The sequence below is a fragment of the Manis javanica genome, chromosome 6 (assembly GCF_040802235.1).
Source record: "Manis javanica isolate MJ-LG chromosome 6, MJ_LKY, whole genome shotgun sequence".
In the NCBI taxonomy this organism is placed as follows: Eukaryota; Metazoa; Chordata; class Mammalia; order Pholidota; family Manidae; genus Manis; species Manis javanica.
In genome coordinates this window covers 148,648,227-148,675,940 of record NC_133161.1, presented here as the reverse complement: position 1 = coordinate 148,675,940, position 27,714 = coordinate 148,648,227, and the positions used below count along the sequence as shown (strand labels likewise).

General features: G+C 44.9%; 1 protein-coding gene across 1 annotated transcript; it reads left to right on the top strand.

The window, feature by feature from the left end:
* Nucleotides 1-810: 810 nt before the first annotated feature.
* On the top strand, nucleotides 811-27,714 carry HTR3B (5-hydroxytryptamine receptor 3B). The gene is made up of 9 exons (XM_036992625.2): nucleotides 811-1,106; nucleotides 5,338-5,498; nucleotides 17,346-17,390; nucleotides 17,715-17,824; nucleotides 18,254-18,423; nucleotides 18,865-19,022; nucleotides 26,089-26,299; nucleotides 26,431-26,613; nucleotides 27,479-27,714. Exons 1-9 carry the CDS (start codon nucleotides 1,067-1,069, stop codon nucleotides 27,712-27,714), a joined length of 1,314 nt encoding a protein of 437 aa, XP_036848520.2. The 5' UTR covers nucleotides 811-1,066.

Here is a 27,714-nt window from a genome sequence, read left to right as displayed (position 1 = left end):
AGGTTTATATCCAACTTCATTCCCAGGGTGGCAGGTCAAGTGCTGGAACCCCATCCACCCAGAGCGAGTCTGCATGCAGCAAGCCAGTCCCTGCCTCTGTCCCCGTCCTTGGCACTGCCACCACTCCAGCCTCTGCTCATCTGCAGCCCAGAGCACTGGGTGAGCTCTTTATATAGAGTCAGGTACAATGTGTCACCCACACATGTGCAGTGAGCAAGCCAACCAGGGCCAGGTGAGAATCCTGGCCACAGGAATCTTCACTTTCTCCACAGATGCTCAATCAAAAGGTGAAAAAAAACCCTGCATTGAATGTTAAATTAACATTGTATTGAATGTTTAACTTTAGCAGTTCTCATCTTCCACAGGCCTAGAAGCATCCTCTTACATCATTACTGTGTGAATTGTGGACAGTGAACATTTAGGAAGCACTCCTATTTATTAGAAATCAATGTTTCTTTTAATTTAAGGGTTTAGGAAAAACAAAAGGCACTTTCCCACTGTATTGTCAGCAGGTGTTCTTCATTAGACAATACCAGATTTCCGTTAGCTTTACGGATCTGAGTACAATGACTGTCAAAGGCTAAGATGTTACTGCACAAGTCTGATTTAGAACAGCTATTTGGGTCTCAATTATTCATGAAATTAGTGTCCTGCATGTCTGCAAGAGCATTGCTCTAGGTAAAGGCTGTAAAGGAGATCATATTAGTGTGGAATTTCCTCCCCTCAGGGGCTCCTCTTAGATTACATTATTCACTTAGCTTTCTCCTGTCAGGGAAATTAAATGTGGCCCTGATTTGATCCCAGGGTCCAGAACCGAAGGGGAAGTTGAAGAGTATCACAACAGCGTCAGTTCCCAAACATCTGTGCGGTGCCGGGACTGCCTTTGGTCCCACTCGGTGCTTACCAAATAGTGCCAGCGAGGGCAGCGTGAACTGGCAGACAGAAGACGGCACGTGAAGATGGCGTGTGGAGGAGCCCGTTCCGGCAAAACAGAGAGGCATTCCACCCACTAGGCAAGTTTGCCCTTCTCTTCGGGGAGACCGGCCTGGGGACGCCGGTGAGGGCGATGGCTGCTCTGTGGCCCTTTGTCCTGGTGGCTGCCTCAGGTGAGTCCTTTTCATGGTGTTACTAGGCATTGAATATTAACTCTTAGAAGCCAGAGATAATATTTTTTTACACTGTGCCATCTAACTCCTCACGAGCGTTTGTTTTTTATTCATCATCTGTAAAATGCCAGTCCTTCAAAGCTACCTGGAGACCAGTGATTTATGATTTTGCCCCAATGATTCTAATACGTGTATATACAGGGTTGCACAGAGGGGCTTTTTACACATAGGTGAGCCTGTGCTCTGACATGCTACAGTGGTCTGATAAATCCCTACTTCTCTAGAAGGCAAGCTCGCTTTGCCTCAATTTGCATTCAGAATTTGCAGCACTCTTTTTCAGATTTGCTTTTATGTCTAATATACTTTTATTACCCAAAATAGCCTTAGTTTCATTATAAGCTTTTAGTAGCCCAGAGAAAGAATCTCGTGGATACATTATGGCCACAGTCACCTGGATATCGTTTTGGGATTAGGGGCTTTACATCAATACAAAGTCTGTGTATGTGATGAGTAGCTCTCTAAAGACAAGTACTCTAAACTGGCATGCTTTTGGAGTGTACAATTCCCCTTAAAAATACTTTAGAAACAAATTTTCTAAATTTCTGGAACTACACTTGCAGGGTGCCAGCATTGACTCTACTGAATTGAACCATTTGAGCTAGGATGCGATTGATTCTTAGAAAACATGCACAAATCAAGAATTTATGTTTATGCTGGTGTTTTCTCCTACCCTGCTTTCTTGAGGGTCTCCTAGAGCTTGTATCTGAATTTCCATGTATTAAAATATAACTGGAAGTGGAATGACTCAATTACAGAGATGAGGAAGGAATTTAGTAGCCCAGCAGCTGGAAATGATTTTTTTATTGGGGTAGAGAAGAAAAATGGCCACTTATCGTGAAAGTATAAAAATCCTGGGTGTTGAACTTAAAGGATAAAAGCATATCTTAATTATAAAAATGAAAATAGAGGAAATTTCATTAAATGCCAAATGGGTTTCTTAGCAGAAAAGAATTGTGAACATTAACCTAAGTAAGATAAAATAGAAAAATGAAGGTAAGAAAACGGAAGGAATCCTTAACAATGTCTCTCCAACGTTTTGTATTGTGCTTTACTTTTGTTCTGAATGTGGCAGAAAAAGCATTTTAATAGTTGTCTAAGCAATCAGTGCTTGACCGTAAATATACTGAGAACATCTGTTACAGAAACATCCACCCTTTGGATTTTTGACTCGGTTAATACCAAGCTGGTTTGAAAACATACATGCACTGAGCCAACCACCACACTGGCCGCTGCCTAGAAGCCGTGCGCCAGGGCAGGAGGCCTGCATCAGGAGAACCGTTTAGTTCCTGCTCTGCTGCGCACCAGCCACGTGATTCAGGGCAAGTCAGTTAATCCCTCAGAGATTCAGTTTCCCTGTAAATAAACTGTCAATTTTGCATATTCAAGAAGATCAAATAACATAGCATTGTGAAATTGCAAACACAAATGGAAGATATAATTAACCTGAAAACACACATATACCCAGAAAATACAATGGGCTGTTTCTGCCCAATAATCTACTCCATTCAACGTGCCAGTCTTGCATCTGAAGGCTTGCTCATGACTGTTCTGACATCCTCAGCGAGCAGGTCAGTGCAGTGCCGTGACCGAGAGCTTGGGCTTTGATCCACACCAGTCTGGTTTACTTTTCAGCCTCTTCACTTGCAAGCTGTCTGACCTTGGGCAGTGCTAACTTCCCTTGGCCTAGAGTCCTTCGCCTCTAACGGTGACCCCTCGTAGGCTGTCGAGCACCCATCTCTTAAGGCTGTTATAAAGCCTTAAGACGACTGGGCTCTTGGCCCAGTGCCTGGCACACAGCGCACACTCACACAGACTCAGGCGTTAAACAGTAGCGCACACCTCAACCCCTCCTTCCTTGTAACCTCTCAGGCACATGTACAACTCTCTTGGAGTCCTGAGAGTGAGATGCAGTGCTCACTAGAGCAAGAATAGCTCTTTTCATCAAAGTGCCCCGAACAGTTTAAGATAGGGTGTGTGACAGTAACTCATTCAAACAAGGGAAATAAAAAATAGAATAATTCTATTGTATACTTATCTTTCTTCTTTTATCTGTCTTCACCTAAAAGTACTTCATAGCTCAGTCCCTAACACATCCTACTTTCCAGAAATCTTACAAGTGAATTATTTGAAGCTAATGATTAGCATTCAGGGAGGACAGGCTAGTGAGGAACCTTTCCCTGTCTGTTGATGGCTTCCATCAGTGTCTGTTGAAACATCACTGAACTGTGAGTCATTTAGTGCTTGTGTGAATGTCACATTAGCTTTCAAGGGGCATAACTTACTGTTAATTAATGGTCACTGACATCCCTAATTTCTCTCCTGTAATTAATTGATCTTTCTCCTCAGGCAAATTTGCATTCATAGTAGAAATGTAATTTGTTATTTCCTCCCATTTTAAACAAATAACTCTTTCCCCTTGCAGGTTATTTAAGCACACTTCCACGGGCTTCTCATTTTTCTCCTACCATTGCTTGTTCCTCCATTGTTCCAAGTTCTACCTTCCAGAACTTTCTCTTCTTATCCAAAGACTTTGATACATTCTAGAAAATATGTGTTTATCCATAGGGGACCTATGGATTGTTTCCTAGGAAAGATAGCAGAGGGTATAGGGAACACACATTGATTTCTCAGAATTATGTTTTAATTCTGTCTCGGGTACTTTCTTATAACTGAAGCATTCATATCAGTGTTTCCCCACCCGGGACCTGAACCTGGGGCTCTCAGGCGAGGTACAGGTGAATTTGCCCAAAGCGAAGTTCTCAGGAAGAGCCCCAGACCCGCTTTGCTGTGAGCTCCTGACTCCCCTGGGGCAAGCCAGCAAGACATGGTCTCAGGTATGGAAATTCACAGGTATTTTTTGACAATCACAGTCCTCAGAAACCCCAAAGATGATCCTTGAATCAAGCCACCCACCGTAGTCCTGCTCGCCCGAATGGCTGATAGGCCTTCGGGGGTCTTCTTGGGCGAGCAGTGGTGAGGTCACGTGCTCCCTGGAGTCCCAGGCCTGATCGGACATGTGTCCGTCTCCCCCTGCCCGCAGTGAGTCTGGGGCGGCTCTGCCAGCATCGTCGTTAGCATTTCGGTCACACTGACATTGATAAACCACAGAAATTGCTGCCTGTGGCGGCCAGTGACACAACATCATCCATAAAGAAATGGGTATAAACAGGTGTGTCACCCAGGGAGAAAAGATCTCATTTACAGTTTCGGCTGGATCCTGCAGACCTTCAGCAGCTCATCAAAATAACCATCAAAACCACCGAGAGGCGAGGTGAATTCACGTGCAGGTCACTGCAGATGGATTTCACTCACGCGCTGTGGCAGGAGGTGTGCTATTTGCTTCAGCCCAATGACTTAGCAAAGCTTTGAATCCCCTGGGGGCTGGCAAAGCTTGTGAACAAGATATCTTTTTGCAATTCAGAGAAAGCCCTCACACAACTGTCACTTCCAATTGTTGGCCCTCATTTCTGTGGCTTCCTTCCCCCTGGCCTCCCCGCCCAGACACCAATCACTGCTCCTGTACAAATCAAGATTCCTGGGTCATAGGAGATGAAATGGTTGTGCCCTGGAACCAGAGAACATTTTCCCAAAACCAAGATCTCATTTTCTGACAAGTGCATTTTATTTAAAGACAGAATGGAAAAAGGTTTTTTGAGGAGAAAAGTATGAATTGGAGTCTCATTAATATCCCTTCAGATATCCACACAGATCTTTGGTTCACTGTTTTGTTCATGTTTCTGCTTGGGTTTTCTATTCAACTGTTGAATTACAAATGGAAAATCAAACGAAAAATGCAAAGGAGGACTTCAGTTTCATCTAAGTTGCGTAGGAAGGTTTCTCCTCTGCACCAGGAGGAGATGATACAGGAATAAAGAAAGGATTCTGTCTCCAAATGCACGATTGTGAAAAACAGAATTGTAGGTGCGATCTGGATCCTTGGAAGTGGGGTAGATTTATTTATCTTTGCAGTGAGAGTTCTCCACTGGGCAGTTAGGGTATCAGTTTATTTTAAATAAGTGTCTGCAAAAAGCCTGCCAGCTGGCTATGAACTTGAGTGGATTGGGGTGAGCTGGAAATTAAATTCTGCTAGGAGCCATGGAGTCTTGAACAGTCTGAAATCTGCTCAAGATACTAAGTTCCTCCTGCTTTCATCCTTCCATTCCTTTTCCAGGAATCCTAGCCTCAGATACACCTCACCCCAGGAGCTCTGCCCTGCATCATCTCACCAAGCAGCTGTTACAGAAATATCGTAAGGAGGTGAGGCCAGTTCACAACTGGACTGAGGCCACCACTGTGTACCTGGACATTTCTGTTTGTGCAGTACTGGATGTGGTAAGGGCCACCTTATCCTTTCCTATTCCCGTTACCCATTTGCAAAAGTATCTGCCATTGTGCAGGAGCCTCGGAGGTGTTTTATTCTTGATACTCTAATTGAGCTGGCAGGGAAGCTGAACTAGACTGATTTTAGCAGGGAACATGAGATTAAACATTTATTAGGCAAATCATGCTTTCTAGTCCCCAGTTTACATTTGGAGGGGCAGATCATCTAGAAATAGGAGTTCCACAGAATTAAGATGTTTTAAGAATTGTGGCCATAGTTCACTGTGTTTATTTTATGAGTATTGCCAAAACCAAAATTGGTAATAGGTATTTTTTCCTCTGGTTCCTATCTCTTAGTAATGATAGTAAATTTAAGAAAACAACCACCACATATTGCTTGAAATCTTAAAAAGAGAAAAAAAGTGCCTTGGTATCTTGAATTTACACCTGGGTATTTGCAAAGGCTGGTGGAGGAAGGTTTGTTTGTTAAGGCATGGCTTTCCTACTATATCTGAAATGTGGGAATCAAATGAGAAAATTCATAAGGCAGTGAGAGGGTGTCCTAGTAAGCCCTCAGTAAGTAACGGCCCTTGTGATTAATCTCCGCTTCCTCTTTCTCCTTTTTTCTTAATTGCAAAATCTTCAATATGAGTAAGTCCCAGGTTTATTTTGGTTTCTCTTAAAAGCAGGAGCTTGTTTTGTTAAAATAGTTCAATAATTGTTTTTCAGTTTACTACTTAAAACTTTTTCCTCTAATTGAGGTAGACCATATGTATACTGAAATGCACAGATCTGAAGTGCACTGCTCGATGAGCTTTGGGAATTGTGTGCGCCCATATGATCCATATCCTTATCAATATATCGAACATTTCCATCACCCCAGGAAGACCCCTCACTTCCAAGTCAATCCCCATCCCCTCCATCCACAGAGACAAGTACTATTCTGATTTCTTTCATGATAGATTCATTTTGCTCATTCCAGAACTTCATGAAATTTTATTATATGTCCTAGAGTCTGAATTTCTCACTCGGCATGATGTTTTTGAGATGCACGCATGTCATTGGGTACGTTAGTAGTTTTCCTTTTTCACTGGTAAGTGATATTTGGCCATGGCTGTTCCACCATCTGTTTGCCCATTCGCTCATCAACAGGCCCCTGGGTCATTTGCAGTTTCACGACATCATCGGTAAAGCTGCCATGAACATTCTCGTACGAGTCTTCTTGTACATATATGTTTTCATTTCTTTCAAGTAAAACCCAGAAGCGGCTCACAGGATAGGTGTGTCATTAAAGAGGAACTGCCAGACTGATTTCCAAAGTGGTTGTACGTCTCACACTCCCACCTGTTGGCTGAGAAGGTTCCCATTGCTCCACATCCTCGCCAACATTTGGTGTTTTCAGTCTTGAATTTTAGCTGCTCTCTAAGGCTATAGAGGTGGCCCACTGTGGTTTTATTTTACGTTCCCCTGGCGGCCAATGCTTTGGGGCTCTTTTTTACATGCATCATTGGCTACCTTCATATCTTTCTTCATGAAGTGGCATTTTAATTTTTTATTGGGCTGTTGGCCTTTTTCTTATAGATTTTAGAAGCAGCTTATACATTCTGGACACAGTCCCGTGTCATGTATGTATGCGGATGTCTTGTCCCAGCTCCTGGCTCCATATGCTGTGGGTTATGTTTATTCACTCTCTTCACAGGTCTTAAGGTGAACAGAAAATTTTAAATTTAATAAAGTCCATTTTTATCAATCCTCTATTTATGGTCAGTGCCTAAGAAATCTTTGCCACTTCACAAAGTTCACACAAAAAAATTTTCCTGTGTTTTCTGCCCAAAGATTTATAGGTTTTTAGCTGCTTGTATTTAGTTCCATGAAGTACTGAAAGTTAATTTCTGTGATGTGTGAGATCAAGGTTCTTGTTGCTGTTGTTTTTTGTGTTTTGATTGATTTATTTTTTTCCATTTTGCTGCATATTCCAGCACCATTTGTTTGAAAAGACTCCTTTTCCTGTTGAATTGCTCTGAATGGGCTATTTCACTTGAAATCAGGGACTGTAAGTCCTTGGACTTTGTTCTTCACTTTTGAAATAGTTTGGTGTTTTAGGGCCTTCGCATTTCTACATAAATTTCACAATCATCTTGTCAGTTTCTATTTTTTAAGAAAACCTTCTGGGAGTTTGTTTAGAATGGTGTAGAATAGAATCTACAGAGAAATTTAGGGGACAATTGACATCTTAACATTACTGAGTTTTCCAATCTTTGAATGTGGAGTGTTGCTCCATTTACTTGGGTCTTCAACCATGTTTTAAAATTTTCGATGTAGAAATTTTACATCTATTTCTATTAAATTTATCTCAAAGTATGTTGATGGTGCTTAACTAATAAAATTTTTTTTCTCGTTTCTTGTTCTTGTAGAGAAATGTGATTCATTTTGTATGTTGACTTTGTGCCCTGTGGTCTTGCTAAATTCACTTACTTATTCTAGTAGTTTTTTTGTAGATTAATATTATCATCTGTCATTTCAAATAGTTTTGCTTTTTACTTTCTTGTCTGTATGCTCTTTATTCTTTTTTTCTTGTCTTATTGCATTGCCTAAGACCTCTCCTATTATATCAGTAGAAGTGGTGAGAACAGAAATCTTTGCTGTTCCCATCTTCTGGAAAAATTTTCATTAAGTATGGTGTTAGCAATAGTTTTTGTAGGTGCTTAGGTGTAGGATTACTGAGCTGTATGGTAAGTCTATGTTTAACTCCATAAGATACTGCCAACCTTCTTCAAAGTGGCTGTGTCATTTTGCATCCCACCGGCAATGTGTGAGAGTTTCAGTTCCTCCACACTTGTTATTGTTAACAATTCTAGTAGATTTGCAATGGCAGCTACTGTGGTTTTAACTTCCATTTCACTAAAGACTAATGATGTTGAACATCTTTTTGTGCACAAATTTGCTTATTGTGTATCCTTTTTTGGTCAAGTATTTGCTCAAATCCTTTGCCCATTTTTAAAATAAGGTTGTTTTGTAGATTAATATTATCATATTCTTTCCAACGAATCAATATGTTTTTCACTATCTCAATTGCTGTAGTATTACAGAAGTCTTGGAATCTGATAGGGTGAATCTTCCCAACTTTGTTCTTCTGTTTCAAAATTGTTTTGGCTCTTCTTGGTCCTTTACATTTCCATATAAACTTTAGAATCATTTCACAATTTCTATTTTAAAAACTGCTGGAATTTTTATTGAGATTGCATTAAATCCATATCAGTTTGAGAATTTAAGAATAGTCTTCCAATCCATGAGTACAGTGTATCTCTCCATTTATTTAGTGCCTTAATTTCTCCTAGTAATGTTTTATAGTTTTCAGTGCTTCACACATACTTGGTTAAGTTTATCTCTATGTATTTCATGTGTGTGATGCTATAATAAATTATATTTTAAATTGAATCTGTCTATTGCTACCATACAAAAGTAGAATTGATTTACATATATTGGCCTTGGGTCCTGGGAACCTTGCCATTTCTTAGGAGTTTTAGAGGATTTTTTTTTAGATTCATTCAATTTTTCTTTGCAGAAGATCATGTTGTTTGTGAATAAAAACAGTTTTACTTCATTATTTTCTCTCTTTATACCTTTGTTTCCTTTTTTTATTTTTATTTTTTTTGCTTTTATACTGGCTTGAGTCTCCAGTAATGTTGAATAAAAGGTGTTTTTTATAAATATAAATTCAATAAATGTGTGTGATAATATTCTTAAGTCTTTTAACTTTTTGTTCTTTTTGTTGCTGTTCTATTAATTTCATAGTGGGGATTGTTAAAACCCCAAGGATAATTGTGGTCTGTCTATTTCTCTGGTCTGTTATTAAGTGTATACATATTTAAGATTGCATATCTCCTTGATGAACAGATTCTTTTATCATCATGAAATGCCCTCCTTCATCTCTGGTAATAAACTTTGAGCATGCCTACTTTTTGCAAGGTATATATTTGACCATCCTTTTATTTTCAATCTATCCGTGACATTTTATTTAAATTCATATATTGGAGACGGCATGTACCTGGGGTCTTACTTTTTTTTCTAACTTTTTATTTTGAAATAATTATAAATTTACAGGAAGTTGCAACTAAACTTACCGAGAGGTTCTGTGCACCCTTCACTCAATGTCTTCCGTCTTTAATATCTTGCATAAATAGCATCAGTACTAGAAAACTGATGCTGGTGCCATCCCAGAGCTTATCCAGATCTCCCCAGTCTTTCCCAGCATTCGTGAGTGTGTGCGTGCTTCCGTGTGGTTTCGTCACGTGTGGTTTTGCGTAGCCTCCATGACCACACCAAGCTGCGGTCAGCCCCAGAGGCTCCCTGCTATGGCTCCTGTTTGCCCCCAGCCCCTGACCACTGACAGCCAATGAACCTCTTCCCTGTCCCTCTAACTGTGTTGTGGCAAGAACACTGTATCAGTGGCAACATGCGGTGTGACCTTTGAGACTGGCTTTTTTCCTTCAGTAGAATTCCCCTCGACTTCATCCAGGCTGTTGAGCATGTCAGTAGCTTGTTCCTTTCAGCTGCTGAGTAGGATTCTGGGATATGGCTTTTTTTAACCTGTTAGTCTGTGCGTTTTAACTGAAGCGCTCCATCCGCTTACCAATACCCTCTTGCCACTTGTTTTCCAATTGTCCCATCTGTGTTCTGTTGTTCTTCTTTTCCTCTTATCCTGCATTTCTTTAAGTAAATTAAATATTTTTTAAATATTTGATTTTAGTTTTTCTATTGACTCTTTAGCACCCATCTTTGTCATATTGTTTAAGATTTCCATATCCATCATCCACTTTATACAGTGTGCTCTGAATTAACGTTATTACACTTCACATAAAATATATGGATCCTTCAACAGTAAAAATCCCACTTCTGCTTCCCCGTCCCCACACCTCTTTTGTCTTCAATTTTATATACATAATGGGCCCCATAATACATGTTATTTTAGTTCACTTTGTTAAAATAACTTACTAATTCTCCCTTAATTTACTTTATTGGAAGTGTTTTTCTATGTCACTATCTTAGTGCTATGCTATGAGTCAGAGACTCTGACTTTTTAACTGAGAATTAGGCATTGCAATTAATGAAAAAATAATTTGAAACTGAAAATATAATTGATGTTATCTGATATAACAGAGTTTAAATTTTTTGTCTGATGCAAGTTATTTTAGCATAATCCTCCACCTTAGATAAACCTCTAATCATTATTTCCTCATAAACAGGAATGTTTAACTGATACACGCAAAAAAAATTCCTGTTAGCACTTTTCCTAGCTTTATTTTCTCAGTCACACTATTAAAAGTACGAGATCTAATATCCTAGAAAATATTCTTTAATTAAGTGCAGGAACTACCTACCCACCTTCCAGAAGGCCTAGGCTTACACAAAGCTCCCATGGGAAACTCCTTTAAATGTCTTCTAACTGGAAATGGAACTAGAGTTTTGGAGACAATTCCCTGGGGCTGTGTCTTCACCTGCTCAAATCCCAGGCCTCTCTCTGTAGCTGTCAGTGGGTCATCATGGCTGTGTTGTGTATCAGGCATTGTGTAACGGGAAAAGCATGATCTAGCTAAAGACACATGATAAGAACCAGGTCATGTGAAGACGCAGGGCAGAGGTACGACCCCCCTTGAGTCAGGAGTTAAGACCTCCTTGAGGTTCTCTTCTCATCATCCTACTTTCTAACTTCCTGTCGATTAAGGTGAAGTAGAATTGCTCAGACTTTCCTTCAGAGGTTCATTTGGAGATAAATAGAGAGAAAGAGTAAGGTCTTTATAGTAACATGCTCTCTTGGCACAACTGTGACAAATTGAAAATTTTTATCTCTTTCTGCCCCAATAAAGGAAGATAAAATCAGAGTCCTTGTGGTAGTTAAAGAGAACACCATTATTTTTTCAAAGATCTGTTTTTCTCCACCGTTGTGGAATATACTCATTTTTTACTGGAATATCTTAGGTATATCATATTACTGGATATGGCATACCTTCCTTCAGAAATCTGGAAAGATCTTATATTCCATCCTTTTAGTTTTACCCCTATTCAGTGCCTTACCCTGACGTCGCGCGCGCACTTGCTGCCGTGGAGACACGCCGCCTGCTGTGGTTCCCCGCCTGTGTGTCCCCGGTTCTGCTGCCCCTCCACTGAGTGTGTTCCTCTTCGTTCTCCATCTGCAAAATATTACTGCCCTCAAATCTTAGCCACTGAAAGAAATTTTCCTCAATTCTCCAGGCTGACAGCAACGTCTGCCCACTGTAAGTCCACTGAAGCCTGTATACATCTTCAAGCACAGTTATTCGTTAGAACGTCACATACCCTAACTTACTAATGAACTACTTGAGGACTTCCTTACTCATATTTACGTTCCCCACAGTAGGCAGAATACGTGATCTTACTTCAGAGATACTGGATGGACACCTGTCTGACGAATTAACTAATTAATTAACCGTGTGAGACCCAGTTCCGGGATTATCTTTAGGACAGCTGGGCTGACCTGTAAAGTTCACTCCAGAGGCAGGGCTGGCCTTGAGGCACTTGATAATCACAGATTCTGCCCAGACAAGGACACTCCCTGTGTGGATAGATAACTTGCTGGACGCATCTGCCAGCAGCTGAACGGCTGGCAACTTTGGTTTGGAGTGAAGAGCGTTCAGCCCAGCCCAGCTTTCATCCCAGCACCTCGCTTCCCTTGTAACGTTTTCCCTCCTGTTTTGTTTATATGAAAGACTACAGTTGTCTTAGAATTTCTGGGTATTATGAGTACCTTAGGGAGATCTGATTATAGAGATAATCTACTCAGCAGTGAAGAGTTCCAATTTGTTTCTATTGAGTTTTGTCAATTCCGAATCCCAGATACCTTTGTATTCCAGTCCATTGACTAGAGCCTCCCAGCCAGACGTTGAGGCATCTGTTTCTATAGTCTTCGGAACTGGGAAAGATAAATACGAATGTGCAGGAATTATCTGTGTATTTGCTAACCACCAATTTAGATCTAAATAGACTCCCTCTGTTAGGAAGACTAATGAATTCCAATTCTCTGAAATATCCTTTGCTTTTAACAAGCAAGATGGAAGGTATCTAAAGAAAAAAGAGAGAGAGATACACAGAGGGAAAAGCTGTGAATAATGCCACCAGAGAACCAATTATGTTCACCAGCTGGCATTGAGAAACTTGTTCCCTTTGACAAAAAAAGATTTCAGTTTTAGCCTCAAACTCCTTTCTGACATTGTGTTTTTAGGGCTGCATGATGAATCCGCCCAGCCACCCCCCTAATATATTAGAAAAAGATTCTTAACTCTTCTGTGACATGTGGTACGATAAAGCAATGGGCAAAAGAGAAGAGCAGGCTACGCATCAGTATGGCAGTTAGTCAGAACCGATGGACTAAAAATAGCCGTGAAATGAACGGACAGCACAGCGACCCTCTCCCCAGTCACGTGACTGAGTCAACAGCGCGCGTTCATGACTTGGCGTGACCGTGATAAAAAAAACTGGCCAGGGCACTGCATGGATGTGAATGTGCATGTGTTGGGAAGGAGTGGTGAACAGCTCTATTTACCACTAATGCAGATTGCATCTGGGGCTTGTTTTTTCCCCCTGTTTGTGGGGAACCCTCACTGATTGCGACTAAGCCTAGAACTGAGCCTTTTCTGCTTTAGTGGGTGAGACGTGATCTATTTCAGCATCTCCCAGCTGATAAAACTCAGAAGGAAGTGTTGCCACCTAACCCTGAGCTCTCAAGAGAAGTCCTTTCACAACTGCCAGGACCCCTGCAGAGCCGTCTCGGGTGGGTTCCCCTCTGTCCTCCCCCACGTGGCCCCTTGGGGAAATGCTTTGGGTTCAGCATTTTCACCTTGTATGTCACTTTAAAACATGCCTTTCCCAGTATCTATTTGAAGCTCCTAAAAAATCTGTAGAACAAATTCCCTGAGATCCGCCTTTGTCAGACCACTAGAGGGGGTCACCCATATCTGTGCACAATCCCGTCTTCTTTCCCAACATACCTAGAAATGCTTTTTCAGTAGCAACTTTCTTTCTTGGTGGCAAAAAGTGGGGACTTAAAAAATTTTATTGTTTCTCTTTCAACTAATGCCACCCTGTGTATACCTGTATAGTCTGAGGCTGGTACAATTCCAGATGCACCAGCCGCCCCATGGACTACTTTCCAATGGTGCCTCCCTACCACCCCCCACCAGGGTTGAAAAAAATGGTAGTCTTGCCCCAGGCACAATGACTATTTTTTGGTGTGCTTGAGTAGTTGGCTGGATGATTAATTTAATATACCCTGTTCTGGGGAGGAAAACAGAGTTGTTATTTGCTTTCATGCCATCAACTCCCCAAACTCTCTTATTTTACTAAAATGTGGTATTGTAATAAATATTACAGAAATACAAAGGTTATTTAAATGACCCCTTAGCTTTGACCCTCAATCATCAGGGAAATGTTTTACACATTTTACTTCACACGTTTTCACCTTGGATTTTCTAGTCCTCTCATTTTCTTCAAAGGATGCAGGTTTTAGTGATCAATTATACATGGAAAAGAATGGAAATGAGGTAAAGGAGATCTCATCAATGGTTGGTATCAGACTTCTTATAAATACCCCAGAAATATCTTCAAAAATGCTTCCCTTTTCCTTTATTAAAAATACCTATTTTTTTTAAAGGGCAGCTTTATTAATATGTATTTCAACCACAAAATTAATCCATTTGAAGTTTACAATCCAGTGGTTTTAGCATATTCAGAGAGTTGTGCCACTCTACAGGTTTTCTTGTGCAGACCACCATTAATTTCAGAACAAAGTGAAGCCCACACCATTAGCCACCCCCTCTACCCTTGCCCCACCAGCCGCAGGCAAACAATAATCTTCCTATTTCTAAAGGTTTCCTATTCTAGATATTCCATATAAATGGATTCATACAATAAATGGCCTCTTGTAACTGGATTCTTTCAGTAGCACAATACCACCAAGGTTCATTCATGTTGTAACATGCATCATATCTCATTACTTTTTATTACTGAAAAACACTCTCCTCTAAGGATAAACCACATTTTATTTATCTGTTCATCAGCTGATGGACATAGTTGTTTTCACATTTTGACTATTGTGTTATAAGTGCTGCTATGAACCTTCCTGTACAGGTTCTCTTGTGTAGACTTATATTTTCAAGTTTCTTTGTTACTTACTTAAGAGTGGAATTGCTGGGTCATAAGGTAACTCTGACATTTTGAGGAATTGTCAGACTGTTTCCCAAAGTGGCTGCACCATTTTGTAATCCTACTAGCAATATATGAGAGTTCTAATTTCTCTACATCCTTGCCAACACTTGTTATTTTCCGTCTTTTTTATTGTAGCCGTCCTAGTGGGTGACGTGTCTTCATGGTCTTGATCTGCATTTCCCTAGTAACTAAAGCCGTGGGCCTCTTTTCATGTGCTTTTTGGCCATTTGTATATCTTCTTTGGAGAAACATCTATTCAAGTCCTTTGCTCAATTTTTAATTATTACTTTTACTTGTGGTAGGATACATATGACTAAAATCTGACATCCTGGCCATTTTTAAGTTTTGGTTCAAGGGCATTAAGTGCACAATCATTGCTGAGCGGCCATCACCACCATCCATCTCCAGAGCTCTTTTCATTTTGCAAAACTGAAATTCTGTACTACTAAACGATTCCTGCCCCTTCCCCTTGCTCCCAGCTCCTGACAACCACCATTCGACTTCCTGTCCCTATGAATTTGACTACTCTATCTACTTCATATTAAGTGGAATCATACAGTATATGCCTTTTGTGTCTGGCTTCCTTCACTTTGCATAATGTCCTCAACATTCATTCATGTTATAGCGTATGTCAGAATTTCCTTCCTTTCTGAGGCTGAATAATATTACTTTGTATGTATATACCACATTTTGCTTATCTATTACCTTGGCTGTTGTAAATAATGCTGTTATGAGCATGGTTGTACAAATATCTGTCTGAGTCCCTGCTTTCAATTATTTTGGGTACATACCAAAGAGTGGAGTTGCTGGACCATATGGTAGTTCTATTTTTAATTTTTTAAGGAACTGCCACACTTTTTCATAGCAGCTGCACCATTTTATATTCCCACCCATAATGCACAAGGATTCCAATTTCTTCACATCCCCACCAGTACTTATTTTCTGTTTTTTAAAAGAACAATAGCCATCCTAATGAGAGGGAAGTGGTATTTCATTGTGGTTTTGATTTGCGTTTCCCTGATGATTGGTGATAATATCAGCCAGCTTGGACTGTCATAACAAATACCATAGACTGCGTGGCTTAAACGACAGAACTTTGTTTCTCACAGTTCTGGAGGCTTGAAGTCCCAGATCCAAGTTCTGCTCCTGCCTTGCAGGTTCCTGCTGGGGGCCCTCCTCCCGGCTTGCAGACCTCCTCACTGTTGGCTCACACGGAGGAGAGAGGTTCCTCTTCTTCTAAGGCCATCAGTTCTATTGGATGAGGGCCCCACCCCTGTGGCCTCTTCTAACCTTAATTGCCTCCTAAAAGTCCTACCTCCAAATATGGTCACATATGAATTTTGGATGGACACAGTTTGGTCCACAGCAGTGATGTGGGGTATCTTTCCATGTATTTGTTAGCCATTTATGTATCTACTCTGGAGAAATATCAGGTCAAATCCTTTGTCCATTTTTAAATAGGGTTGTTTCCTTGTTTTGTTTTGAGTTGTAGGAGTTCTTTATATATTCTGGATATTAACCCCTTGTCAGATACATGTTGGGCAAATATTTTCTCCCATTCTGTGTGTTTCCTTTTCACTCTGTTGATTATGTCTGCTGATGCCCACTTTTTAACTGGGTTGTTTATCCTTTTATTGTTCAGTTTTAAGAGTTCTTTATATATTCTGATACATGATTTACCAGATACATGATTTGCAAATAGTTTTTCCCAGTCTGTAGGTTGTCTTTTTCTTTCTTGATGGTGTCCTTTAAAGAACAAGAGTTTTAAATTTTGACGAAGTCCCATTTATTTTGTTGCTTGTGTTTGTGGCATCATAGCTAAGAAACCACTGCCTAACCTGTCATGAAGGTTGACTCCTATGTTTTCTTCTAAGAGTTTTATGGTTTTAGTTCTTATGTTTGGGTTAGTGATCCGTTTTGAGTTAATGTTTGTATGTGGTGAGAGATATTCCTTTTCTTTTAATCCCTAAGAACGACACAATTTTAGAATGTTCTTATTGATTGGATCAGTTACAAAAAAAATTAGTAAAGAGGTTTTTTGTTGTTTTGGGCAGTATTTTTTAAAAAGTCACTGACTCATTGCAAGCATGAGAAATTGCATCTATTTAATCATCAAAAATATGCCTCATTTACATTAGGCTCATTCAGTCTGTTTAATAAGCAGAGAAATCCAAACATAAGATGACTTAATAGAAATGGCTGCCAATAGTGGTTGAGATAACCCTCCCAGAAAGCTTATGAATAATATCCTGATTACAATTAAAAGCTTGGTCTCATCTTTTAAGCCCAGAATTGACTAAGACTACATATCATTTTTTAGTCTGATTAATGGCAGAGTAACTAATTAAAGTGGGAAAGAAATTAGAAAATTATTCAAGATGTCAAGTGCAGTCAAAATGCCATTTTGTCGTGGGTAATAGAGTAAAGTTCATAGCGACAGGTGCGCGTGGTAAATAGGAACTGAGAATACTCAGATTTTGAAGAGTCAAGGTAATGTTTTTAAAATCAGCATCATTTCATTAGATTCGATTTTCTTCCTCTGAATTGTCATGCTGATGGATTGGGCTTTGATTTCCTGGCATTCTAAGGTTTGGTGTGGGTTTTCTTTTTGCTTTACAGGATGCACAGAATCAAAAATTGAAGACAAGTGTATGGTACCATGAGGTGAGTGACCACGTCTCCTTCCATGCACGTGGGCCCTTCCTGACCTCCATCTGTTGCAAAGCATAATCATTTTAAGGCTAGATATCATCTTTGTGTTTGTGATTCCTTAGATCTGCGGCAGATCCAATGTATTAGAACCCATGTAATATGCATGGACATGGTTTCTGGTTGGAGCACCATCTTCAGGAGTTGGATGGGAAGTCCTCTCCCCTGTCAGATAGTTCTGGCAGGCTGATCAATTGAGTCAGTCATCCAAATCCCTCTCCAGTTCTTTGGTGACTTAACCCCTTTTTGATAAGTTTCCTTTTCGGCTTCCGCTGGCAGGTTTGGGATGATGGGTTCTTGTCCTGGAACCCCAGCATGTTTGATGAGATTAGAGAGATCTCCCTACCTCTAAGTGCCATCTGGGCTCCTGATATCATCATTAATGAGTTGTAAGTATGCTGGGCTGTGTTTCTGGGGGATTCAGTCTGCTCAGGATAGTCGGGCCAGTTGCTACTTACTTTCAGTCATTGTTGCTATTTTTTTTTTTTTTGTCTCTCAACTTAAAAAGGAGCCTATTGTTAGGAATATTCAGGTTAGAAGTGCTGTGATTTGATGTCATTTGAAATACAGATTTTATTACTAATGCTTGAGGTCACTCTTAGATCATGTCTGTGTCATGACAGCGCAAGTGAGTTAACTTACGAGACTGTCACTGCTGAGCCATCTTTGCCAGGATGAGCTGTCTCATGGGACATGGGATTCTGTCTTTGGCCCTCCCAGGGTGTCATGGTCACTTCCAGCTCATACTCGGTTCTGTTTATGTGGTGAAATGACTGACGCCCTCCCAACAACAGCCAGGTCTCTTGTGTTTCGTGCAGTGTGGACAGTGAAAGGTCACCCGACCTTCCCTATGTTTATGTGAACTCATCTGGGACCATTAAGAACTCTAAGCCCATCCAGGTGGTCTCCGCATGCAGTTTAGAGACATACACCTTTCCATTTGATATCCAGAACTGCAGCCTCACCTTCAGGAGCATTCTGCACACAGGTAAACCATGAGAGGTACAGTTGGCTCATGGGAAAATGTGCTTGAGCTGGGTTTGGCACACAGGTGAAGTCACGTTCTGCTGTCCTCCGTGTCTGCTTTATTCTTGCACAGGATTGACCTTCCTATTGCTGCTCTTGGTGTGGAATACAGTACGAGGCCTCCACACCACTGAGAATGTCATCAAAGTCAGGGCCAGCCCCACCCTCCCACGGACAGTGGGATGCAAACCCTAAACTCAGAGTTGATTTCTTTTACGGCTAGAAAGATTTTATTCCACTCCCCTGCTCCTGGTTCAAGATGGTCATATCGAACCCCATGTCAGTAAGACTGCATTGGAGACAGCAGGGAGAGGCAGGACTTGAACTGGGAGCTGGGGGGCTGGGACTGGTTGACACTGGTGCCTCGCTCTGTAGGGAACTCAATCGCTTCTGTCGTTTTCAGTGGAAGATGTAGACCTGGCCTTCCTGAGGAGCAGAGAAGACATTAAGCATGACAAAAAGGCATTTTTGAATGACAGTGAGTGGGAACTTCTTTCTGTGTCCTCAGCCTATGACATTCTGCAGACCAACGCTGGAGATTTTGCACAGATTCAGTATAATGTAGGTTGTGCCCCTTGCTGTCCCTGTTGCCTGCTTCTCTGCAGTCCTCGGCCTTCTCTCTTGGGCTGAGGAATCTGCTTTTTTGCATATGCTCGTCATTACCATCCAGAAGCAGGTGATTCGGAGGGATCTGACATCTACTTGCATTCGGGTGTTTCAGAGACAAGAGGCTCAGCCACAGATCCTGGGCTCCTGCTGTAGATACCCCACGTGTGGCTATAAAGAAAATGGGTTTCAGAGGCCACAGTCTGGCAGCAGCAGGAAACCCTGAGCCTTTCAGGGCATCCCTGTGTCCTCCTTTGCCAGTGCTCCTGAGGGAAAGAAGGAATCCCATACACAACAACAGAGTGGGAGGGGAGTGTCACTTCAGCATCACTGTCCTCTTTGTGACTGAGCTAATCATCAATTATTTCTAGATGCAGATGCATACAATCATCGTCCAACTAACTTGAATATCTGAGGGATTAGCTAACAAGTCACCTGCAAGGTGCATGGAGACCACTGGTGGTTTCCAGGTCAGAGAGAAGAGCTGCTCTAATAGGGCACGAGGAGAACCCACCTGCCCCAGGGTATGTGCCCTGCTCACAGCAGGGGCGCGGGGTGGGGGTCAGGGCTGTGAGCCTGCTCTTTGCACTCAGGAGTCTTCCTTCCCTGGCCTCCCAGCAGGCTGTCCTCACTCATGGTCTACAGCAAGTTCATGCAGCCAGTGGACTCACATCATAAACACTCAGCTCTGCTTTTCTGCACAAAGTCAGCTAGTGTTGGGGGTCATGGGGTGGGAGTACTGAGCAGAGGGGTCCTTCATGCCAGGTAATGGATCTGATTGAAAAATAACGACTACAGACAGGTCAGGATTGCACACGAGATGAATTCTCCTGGGAAACAAACCTTTTGAAAATGAAGGAAAATTTAAACTAGATTAAGGTGCTGTGGTCACAATGGATAATATGCTAAGAAGGGTGGTGGTGGTGAAATAAGCTATTTTGGAGGGCACAGATGCCCCTCCACTGGCTAAATGGTGCTGCCTGCAATTTTCCAGCAAAGCCCTTGTTAAACTGGGGCCTCTTACAGAGGCGGGTTGAGCCCGACCGATGTGCCATGCTGGGTGCTGGCTAACTGCAGCTCCCGCCTCCCGGGCGGCGGGCTGCGGCTCTTGACTGTTCTACTTGTTTTTAGCGAGGCTTGTATTGTGACTTGTTTGTCCACTTTGTTTTTAGTGAGGTAAAGGGAGGGAAAAGAAAGCTTTTTTAATTTCAATGAGTTTCTTGGCTAAGAGTAAACACCTCATTAATTTTAAAGATATCAGCCCGCAAACATTTTTAATGCAGCCAAATAATGGAGAGCATTAAAGGGAAATGTGAGGGTGGAACATCGTCACCTACCAAGCACTGCGGAGAACACTGCACACACCATTACCCACACTGCGCGGGAGAGGCACACAAAGGCAGGAGGTACGGTGGGCAGCGGGCGTGCAAGTGCACGCTCCCCACAGGCCCCCACTGTTTGCACTTACGTGTCACCCTCCGTCCAAAATACTAATTTGTCCTCTCAACGGTGGTGAAAGGTTTCTGTGTACTGGGTGCATTTTAAGTATGATGAAAGGTAAGGGAAGAGGCACCCATGGATCTGCGGACCGCGGCCCCTCTGCTCTGGGCACCGTGCGCATGCCGAGGTGCTGGCGGTGGGCACCGTATGGCTCCACTGGAGATTGGCGCAGGGGTGGCAAAGCTGGGCGATGTAGCAGGGCCGGCCTTCCCCCCGGCCCTCCAGAACAGAGCAGGGGAAGAATCCTGGTGGGGTCCCAGCTCATATTCGGTAGGGCAGGGAGCCAGCCCCAGGGGCACTGCACGGTCAGAAGGACACAGCGGACTCAGCGACCATCCCTGCTCTGTCTCCTCGTCCTCTCCCAGCCTCCAGGCGTCCCCTGCTGCTATGAGCACTGTGGCTGGACTCAAGTCCTGTTACTCCACACAGACATCCTACCCCGAGTTTAGTAACTGAAGCCACCCACAGGTCCTTCTACAGCCCTTGGCCAATGATGCAAAAATCAGAGCCCAGTTCCATGCCAGCCCTGGACCTGCCGAGGTCCTGATGGCGAAGTGCCAGCTCCCCCTTAATCCGATCACCAACTGTGGCCCAGTTCAGGCTGCCCAGCAGGGGCTGGAGACAGGCGGGACAGATAGGAGGGACAGCGATCTATTCTATATATGTCCGCACCCTGGGCCTGATGTGCCCTGTTGCCGCAGGTGCCCCGTTAGTTCCTGCCAATGTGCAGTCATCCTGGCCAGAGCTGGGACACGTACCATTTGTCAGAGGGCGCCTGCCGAGACTCCGGAGTTGGGCTGCATCCCACAGGGGCCCAGGGCACAGGCACGTCCACCTACAAGGATGTGTGTGTGTGTGTGTGTGCAGCCTGGCGCCCCACCCAGCAGCCGTGGGAGGGGAGGTTTCCTCCAGCACCTTGTCAGGGTGCTGGATCCCAGAAACGGTAGGGTGATACTTGTTTCTGTAGGCGGTGTTTTGTTTCTGGGGGCTTTTTTGAAGAATACCGGTAGAAGTGGGAGGAGGTAGGAATAAAATTTGAGAACTCATGCTGGATGGACAAGGGTGGACGGCTGTGGAGATCAAAGTGCGCCACCCACAGACATCTTCACATGAGTAAAACCATCTTCAGGGCAGGAGTTAGAGACCCATAGGGGACTCCCAGAAAATTGCAGAGGGCATCAGGGACAGAAAGATGACTCATTTGTCCTCTTTCTCTGACATTATTTTTCCCTTTCTAGCTTCATGTAGAGTAATTTTGTTGAGATAGCCATTGAATGCAGCCCATAAACTTGGTAGAAGATCCCTCTGAGCCCCAGAGAGAAAGAGAGAGATTAATTTAGAGCCCTGGAAATCTTATCAGGGTCCCTCCAGCAACCCTGGGATCATGGACTTGTGCTGCTCTAGTGCAGCCCATTGTCTACACCCAAGAAACTCTCCTCTTGTGCAAGGATCTTAAATGGCAGCAACTTCCCCATTCTTTCTGAGTCGGGAATGTTGGGAGGGGCTTGGGAGAGGAGGAGAATGGGCCTCTGTAGGAAGCGTGAGTCTGGGCGTCAAAATTCCAACTACGTCATAAAGACAGTCATGCAAAATTGAGTACTGGTGGGGTCTACCGTCAAGGAGGCGATGAGAGGCTGACCTTGGGGCCCATCCCATCTCCAAGGAGCTCTCCACACACACATTCTGAATTAGATTGATCTCTTTCATTAACATCAATAGGCTCCAAATACCTTTGTGTACTTATTATTACCTGGCTTTAATGGATAATGAAATTGTGGCATAATATTGCTAACACCTGAAGGGTGTCTAATGGAGAACACGGGCTGAAACTAAAGTGCTTTTGCTTTCCTTTCGGTGGAATTTAAAGGCACCAGCTCCTTTAGTCCATTAGGTACGATGGGCTCCAGGTAGGGACAGTGCCGCAGAGAGTGGCATCCCCCTGAGCTGGTGTCTTGCCTGCCTTCCCCCCGCATAGGAAGGCCTCACTGCAGAGGGGTGGTGCTCTGAGCGCGGACCTCAACAGAGAGCCCCTCTTGGGCCAAGTCCACACCCCACCCCACTGGGACTCAAAGTACCATTATTGACAGATGCCAGTACAACTCAGTGAAAATCTTTAAAGCGTTTGTCACATGCCAGGCTCAGTGGCAAGCTCTGAAGACACAAACATGAGCAGAGCACAGCCCCGGCGTCTGTCATGGGCCTCAAAACCTGCTCTGGGAGACACAACAGCAATAGCCATGGACCTCGGCATTTAGAAGTGTGTGTATGGAATCTCCTGTCTCCATACGGCGGGTGCTCCAAGTACGGGCATTGTTGAAAATGGATAATCTGGGATGCAGAGAAGCTACGTGACTCAGCCAAGGTAACAAGGCGACAGGTGGAGCCGGGACTTGAACCCAGGCAATCTGACTCCCCAATCGGTGTGCTAATCATCTCTGATGCTGAGACGCAACTAAACATAGCAAGCAGATTCCGGTCTGGTCTTTGGCATCTACCCACTGTGTGGTACTGGGAAATCGGTCTAAGCCCCCAGGGGCCGCCATGACAAAGTCCCACAACCTGGGGGGCTTCAGACAACAGACGCCAGTTCTTCCGAAAGCCGGGAGTCGGCAGCTCTTGGTCTCCTGGGGGCTCTGACAGGGGTCCATTTCATGCCCTCTCCTAGCGCCTGGTCTTGGGCATCTCTTGGCTCGTACATGTGTTGCTCCAACCTCTGCCTGCATCTCCACGCTGCTTTCTCCTCTGTGTGTCTCCCCTGGTCACATTGGGCTACGGGCCCACCTGCCACAGTAGGACCTCATCTTAACTAAGTGTACCTGCAATGATCCTGTTTCCAAAAAAGGTCACGTTCTGGGCTTCTAGGAAGGACATGAATTCTTGGAGCCATTATTCAGCCTAGTAGAGTCCACTGTCCTATGGCCCCCAAAAAGTTCACATCCGTCCCATGTGCAAAATACATTGTCCCTGTTCCAGCATCCCCGAATGTCTTAACCCATTCCAATGCCAATGCTAAGACCAAAATATCATCAATTACAAACTCAAAAAGCCCCGAATCTCATCAGCTAAATCAGGTATAGACTCTGGGTATGGTCCATTTTGGGGCAAACTCTCTCTCTCCCTCCATCTGCAGACCCATGAGTCTGGTTCCTGATCCCATTAGATGGGGTGGGGTGGGGGGCAAGGGCTGGGCCCATCTTAGGAATGGTTCTACCTCCAGTATTCAGGGTACCTGACACCCTATTCATGCTCAGCATCTCCAGAACAGAGGAATAAAGGGCTCTGAGGATCAAATGAGACAGTGGGAACAAAACTGGGTGATGAAACTGGAGTTTCTTTAGGCTGCGCTGGGCTTGTGAAGAAAATTGGTATAGTCTGTGGGTAATACTGCCCCTAAATCAACCTAAGAAGAAGGCGGGCTGTTTGCTCTTGATGAAAACCAAAACTGTATTTCCTATTCAGTCTTAGGAATGGGAACATCCTGGCTGAAGGCTAGAGAAAGGACGAGACGGTCTGGGAGCGCGCAGCTCACCGTGGGATTCTGTGAGCCAAGCACAGGCAGGGGCGACCTCGGCTTTCTGTCTCGGGGGGCGCTGTCTGCCCTCGCACCACTATGGAACTCGTAGGGCCCAGTGCAAAGTGGAAATGCATGGCTCCTTGTCCAAAAATAATGAAGAACTTTTAAGTGACACCGGCAGGACACTGGAGCCTGTGTGGGGCCCTTCCTTGTGCAGGGCTCTGTGCAGCCTGGCCCCATGCCCAGGAAGCCTGCATGCCTCCCAGACTCTCGGCTCTGGTGCCCCTCTCCCCTGGCAGCCAGGGGAACGTGCACGTGTTAAAACTGAGGAGCCACACTGCCCACCTTTGGTTCTGGGCCCGATTTACACCCACTCCGCATCAGCTTCTGGGTAGGGAGCAACAGTCTCAGCACGTGCTGTGCACACAGAGCCTTATTTAATGAGTACAACAGCTAATCTCAATTGTACCCAAGGTGTTTGGCAAAGCAGAAGTAAACTGCTTTTTCAGAAAGGGAAGATCAAGGCATGACAGGGTTAAATCCCACACCTGGGATCACCTACACCAGGGTCTTGGGACTGAGGGCTCGGCTCTGGGACTCTGTCACTCCAACTCTGAGTCTGGGCTCTTTCCATTCAACCAACACGCCTGCTTGTGCTTGTGCCCTGGGATGGTATTCGTCACTGGACGGTATCCCATCCTCTTCAGTAGCATCTGCCATGAGGTCTCTAGGGGGGCCTTTCCATCTGGACCCTCCAGAGACAGCAGGCTGGGCAGCCCTGCCACCCCACAGGGCTGGGTCACCCAGAGCCCAGGCTGGCCCACAGCACAGGCCCTGGGGTCTGACCCCTTGGCTCCCCTCTCACTGCCTCCCCTCCCCAGCCGTCTGGGTCACAGCGTGATGCACGGAGCCGGGCAGGTGCAGGCTGATGCCAGCTCTCTCTGGTGGTGGTTTTCTCGCCGACCGCACTTGGGTGGAAGTGTGTGTCAACCAGATCAGTGTAAAGCGTGAGTGTCGCGCTGGCTTAGCTACCTGCAGCCGGTGATGTTTAATGTGAAAGATGACAGCCAGACTGCAATCCCGCAGGTGGCTCTGGCCCCCAGGCCCCACGGCATTGGAGTTGGGGTATACTCTCAGACCCAAGGGGTCGGGAGCCCCTGCTCTCTTTGGCAAGGTGAGGCCCTGCCTCACCCAGAAGGCCCCTCCCACCACCGTCTGCTCCACCCCTGGCCTCCACCTCTGCTCATTTCTGTGACTCTCTTCCGGAGAAGGAGGCAGAGGAGAGGACGAAGAGCCTGGAACTCCGCTCAGAGGGCCGTTCAGATTAAGGGTTGCAGCCACGCCGTGTGGAAGAGGATACGGGGCTTGGGGCAGACGTGGGGGCACACCCCAACCCTGCCCTTCCCTCAACTTACTGGAGGAGCTGAGCTTTATGTTTAAAAATCTATGAAGTGGGGACACTACTGCCCACAAGCTCACGGCAAGGATTAAAAAAATCACATCTCATGCAAAACGATACAGTGCATTGCAAAGTAAGCGGTGTCAGAAGGAAGATTTTGGTGTCTGACCTGGTTTTAAAACCGTTTCTCATTCACTGGTCATGTGAGTTTGGAAATGCAGTTTAATCTGTATGAACCTTGGTTTCCTTGTGAGATGGAGCTAATATCCAGCCGTCAGGTGTGAGGACCGAGCAAAGCATATGAAGCGCAGTCCAGCGCCAGGCACACGGCAAGCGGTGAACTGATGGTAGCTGCAGCTGCTTCTAGTTATAAATATTAATATTAGCTGATCAATATTAAATTATTAGTATTAATAATTAAAGAATAAAATTAAAGGATTTTTTTCTTTTCTGAACCACAAAATAATCTTTTATTTCCAAACCGCACAGGCTTTTCACATGATGCAAAAACGTTGGAACTTCGGGCAGTGTTCTTGGCTGTGGGTTTGGCTGAACATTAATCATCAGCTTAAACCCTCTTTCCAAACCGATTCCTTGTGCCCGGCCAGGTGGTGATTCGCCGGCGCCCACTGGACTATGTCGTGAGCCTGCTGATCCCCAGCGTCTTCTTGATGCTCGTGGACTTGGGGAGCTTCTTCCTACCACCCACCTGCCGCGCCAGGATTGTGTTCAAGACCAGCGTGCTGGTGGGCTACACCGTGTTCAGGGTCAACGTGTCTGCCAAGATGCCGAGGAGCTCAGTGCACACCCCTCTGATCGGTGAGCAGCCGCTGGGCACCAGGCGTCCCTCATGCATCATTGCTGTCAAAGGTCTGATGCTGCATTTCAGGTCAGGGGCAGGAGAGTCCCCACAGACCCGCTAACGCCACCTGCTCCGCTTCTTTCCTCAGGCGTCTTCTTCGCAGTCTGCATGGCCTTCTTGGTTCTCAGCCTGTCGGAAACCATCCTGTTGGTCAGATTCCTCCACGATGGGCAGGGCAGCGGGCAGGAGTGGGCCCTCTGGTGTCTTCGAGGGCACACCGATTCTGACAGGCCCAGGATGGGTCCCGGGGCCCAGCTCACTGGGGTAACAGGTTTGTGAGCAGCCCTGAGGTCCCTTCCCCATCCTGCTGAGCACCAGCGCCCTTTGGGGGGGCACCAGGCCATGTGTGTGGCAGTGTAGAAACTGGAAGCATCTGCTTCCTCACCTCTGTGCTGCATTTTAGATTTCATCTCTGGAGGCTGATGGCCGCCTTCTGCTGGCTTTCCCGAAAGCCTCATTTTAACTCGGAGGCCAGGCCCTCATCTAGCTTAGTTTGTTTTATCTCTGGTTTCAACCAGTTCCCTAAAGTGAAGGAGCCCCTGGCTCTGGAAGAGTGCTGGTGCGTGCCCTCACGCGGTCTGCATGCATCTGGGTTCCGGTCGCTGAGGGGAACAGCATGTAAGTCCTCCCAGCACTCACACAGGCAGCATGAATGCTGACTGTGCAACAGCACCGAGGCTAGCACAGCCCCGTGCAAGGGTGACACGCGGACTTGTGGAGTGTTCCCTGTGATTACAATTCCCAGAAGTGGCTAAGGGAGTGTATCCCACAGTGTATCTCATCACAAAATAAAAGTGGGACTATGCGTGGTGATCATCTAATTATTACACTGCACCCCTGAAAGTAGGTAATGTTATATATCAATTATGTCTCAATTTTTTTAAAGAAAGAATCATGTAGCCCCTAACCAAGTCAGTGTGGGCTGGACCCTGGCTCAGAAACTCTCCCAGACCCATCTTCCCCCAGCTCCGCTCTGCCCTCCAGGGCTCCCTCGGCACGGCGGTGCCTCCCCTCAGCAGGCGGGCAGCCCGTGCCCAGCCCGCTGCCCAGTTTTGTCCGCAGCTTCCTTGCAGGATGAGGCCACCAATGCCGTGGGTAGCCCCGGCTCACGTGCAATGTGTTCTTCTCCCACACAGAGTCCCACCTCTCTCAGGAGCACCAGGACCCATCGGGGACCCTGGAGGAAGCCTGGCCCCAGCTCAGATCCATCAGCAGCTACTTCCAAACCCGAGACCAGGCCCACCGACGAGAGGTGGGGTGGCTGGCCCTCCTGGAGCACTTCGACCGCCTGCTCTTCCGAGGCTACCTGGTGGTGCTGGGGCTCTACGCCGTCACCCTGTGCTCCCTCTGGGTGCTGTGGAGCCGCTCGTGA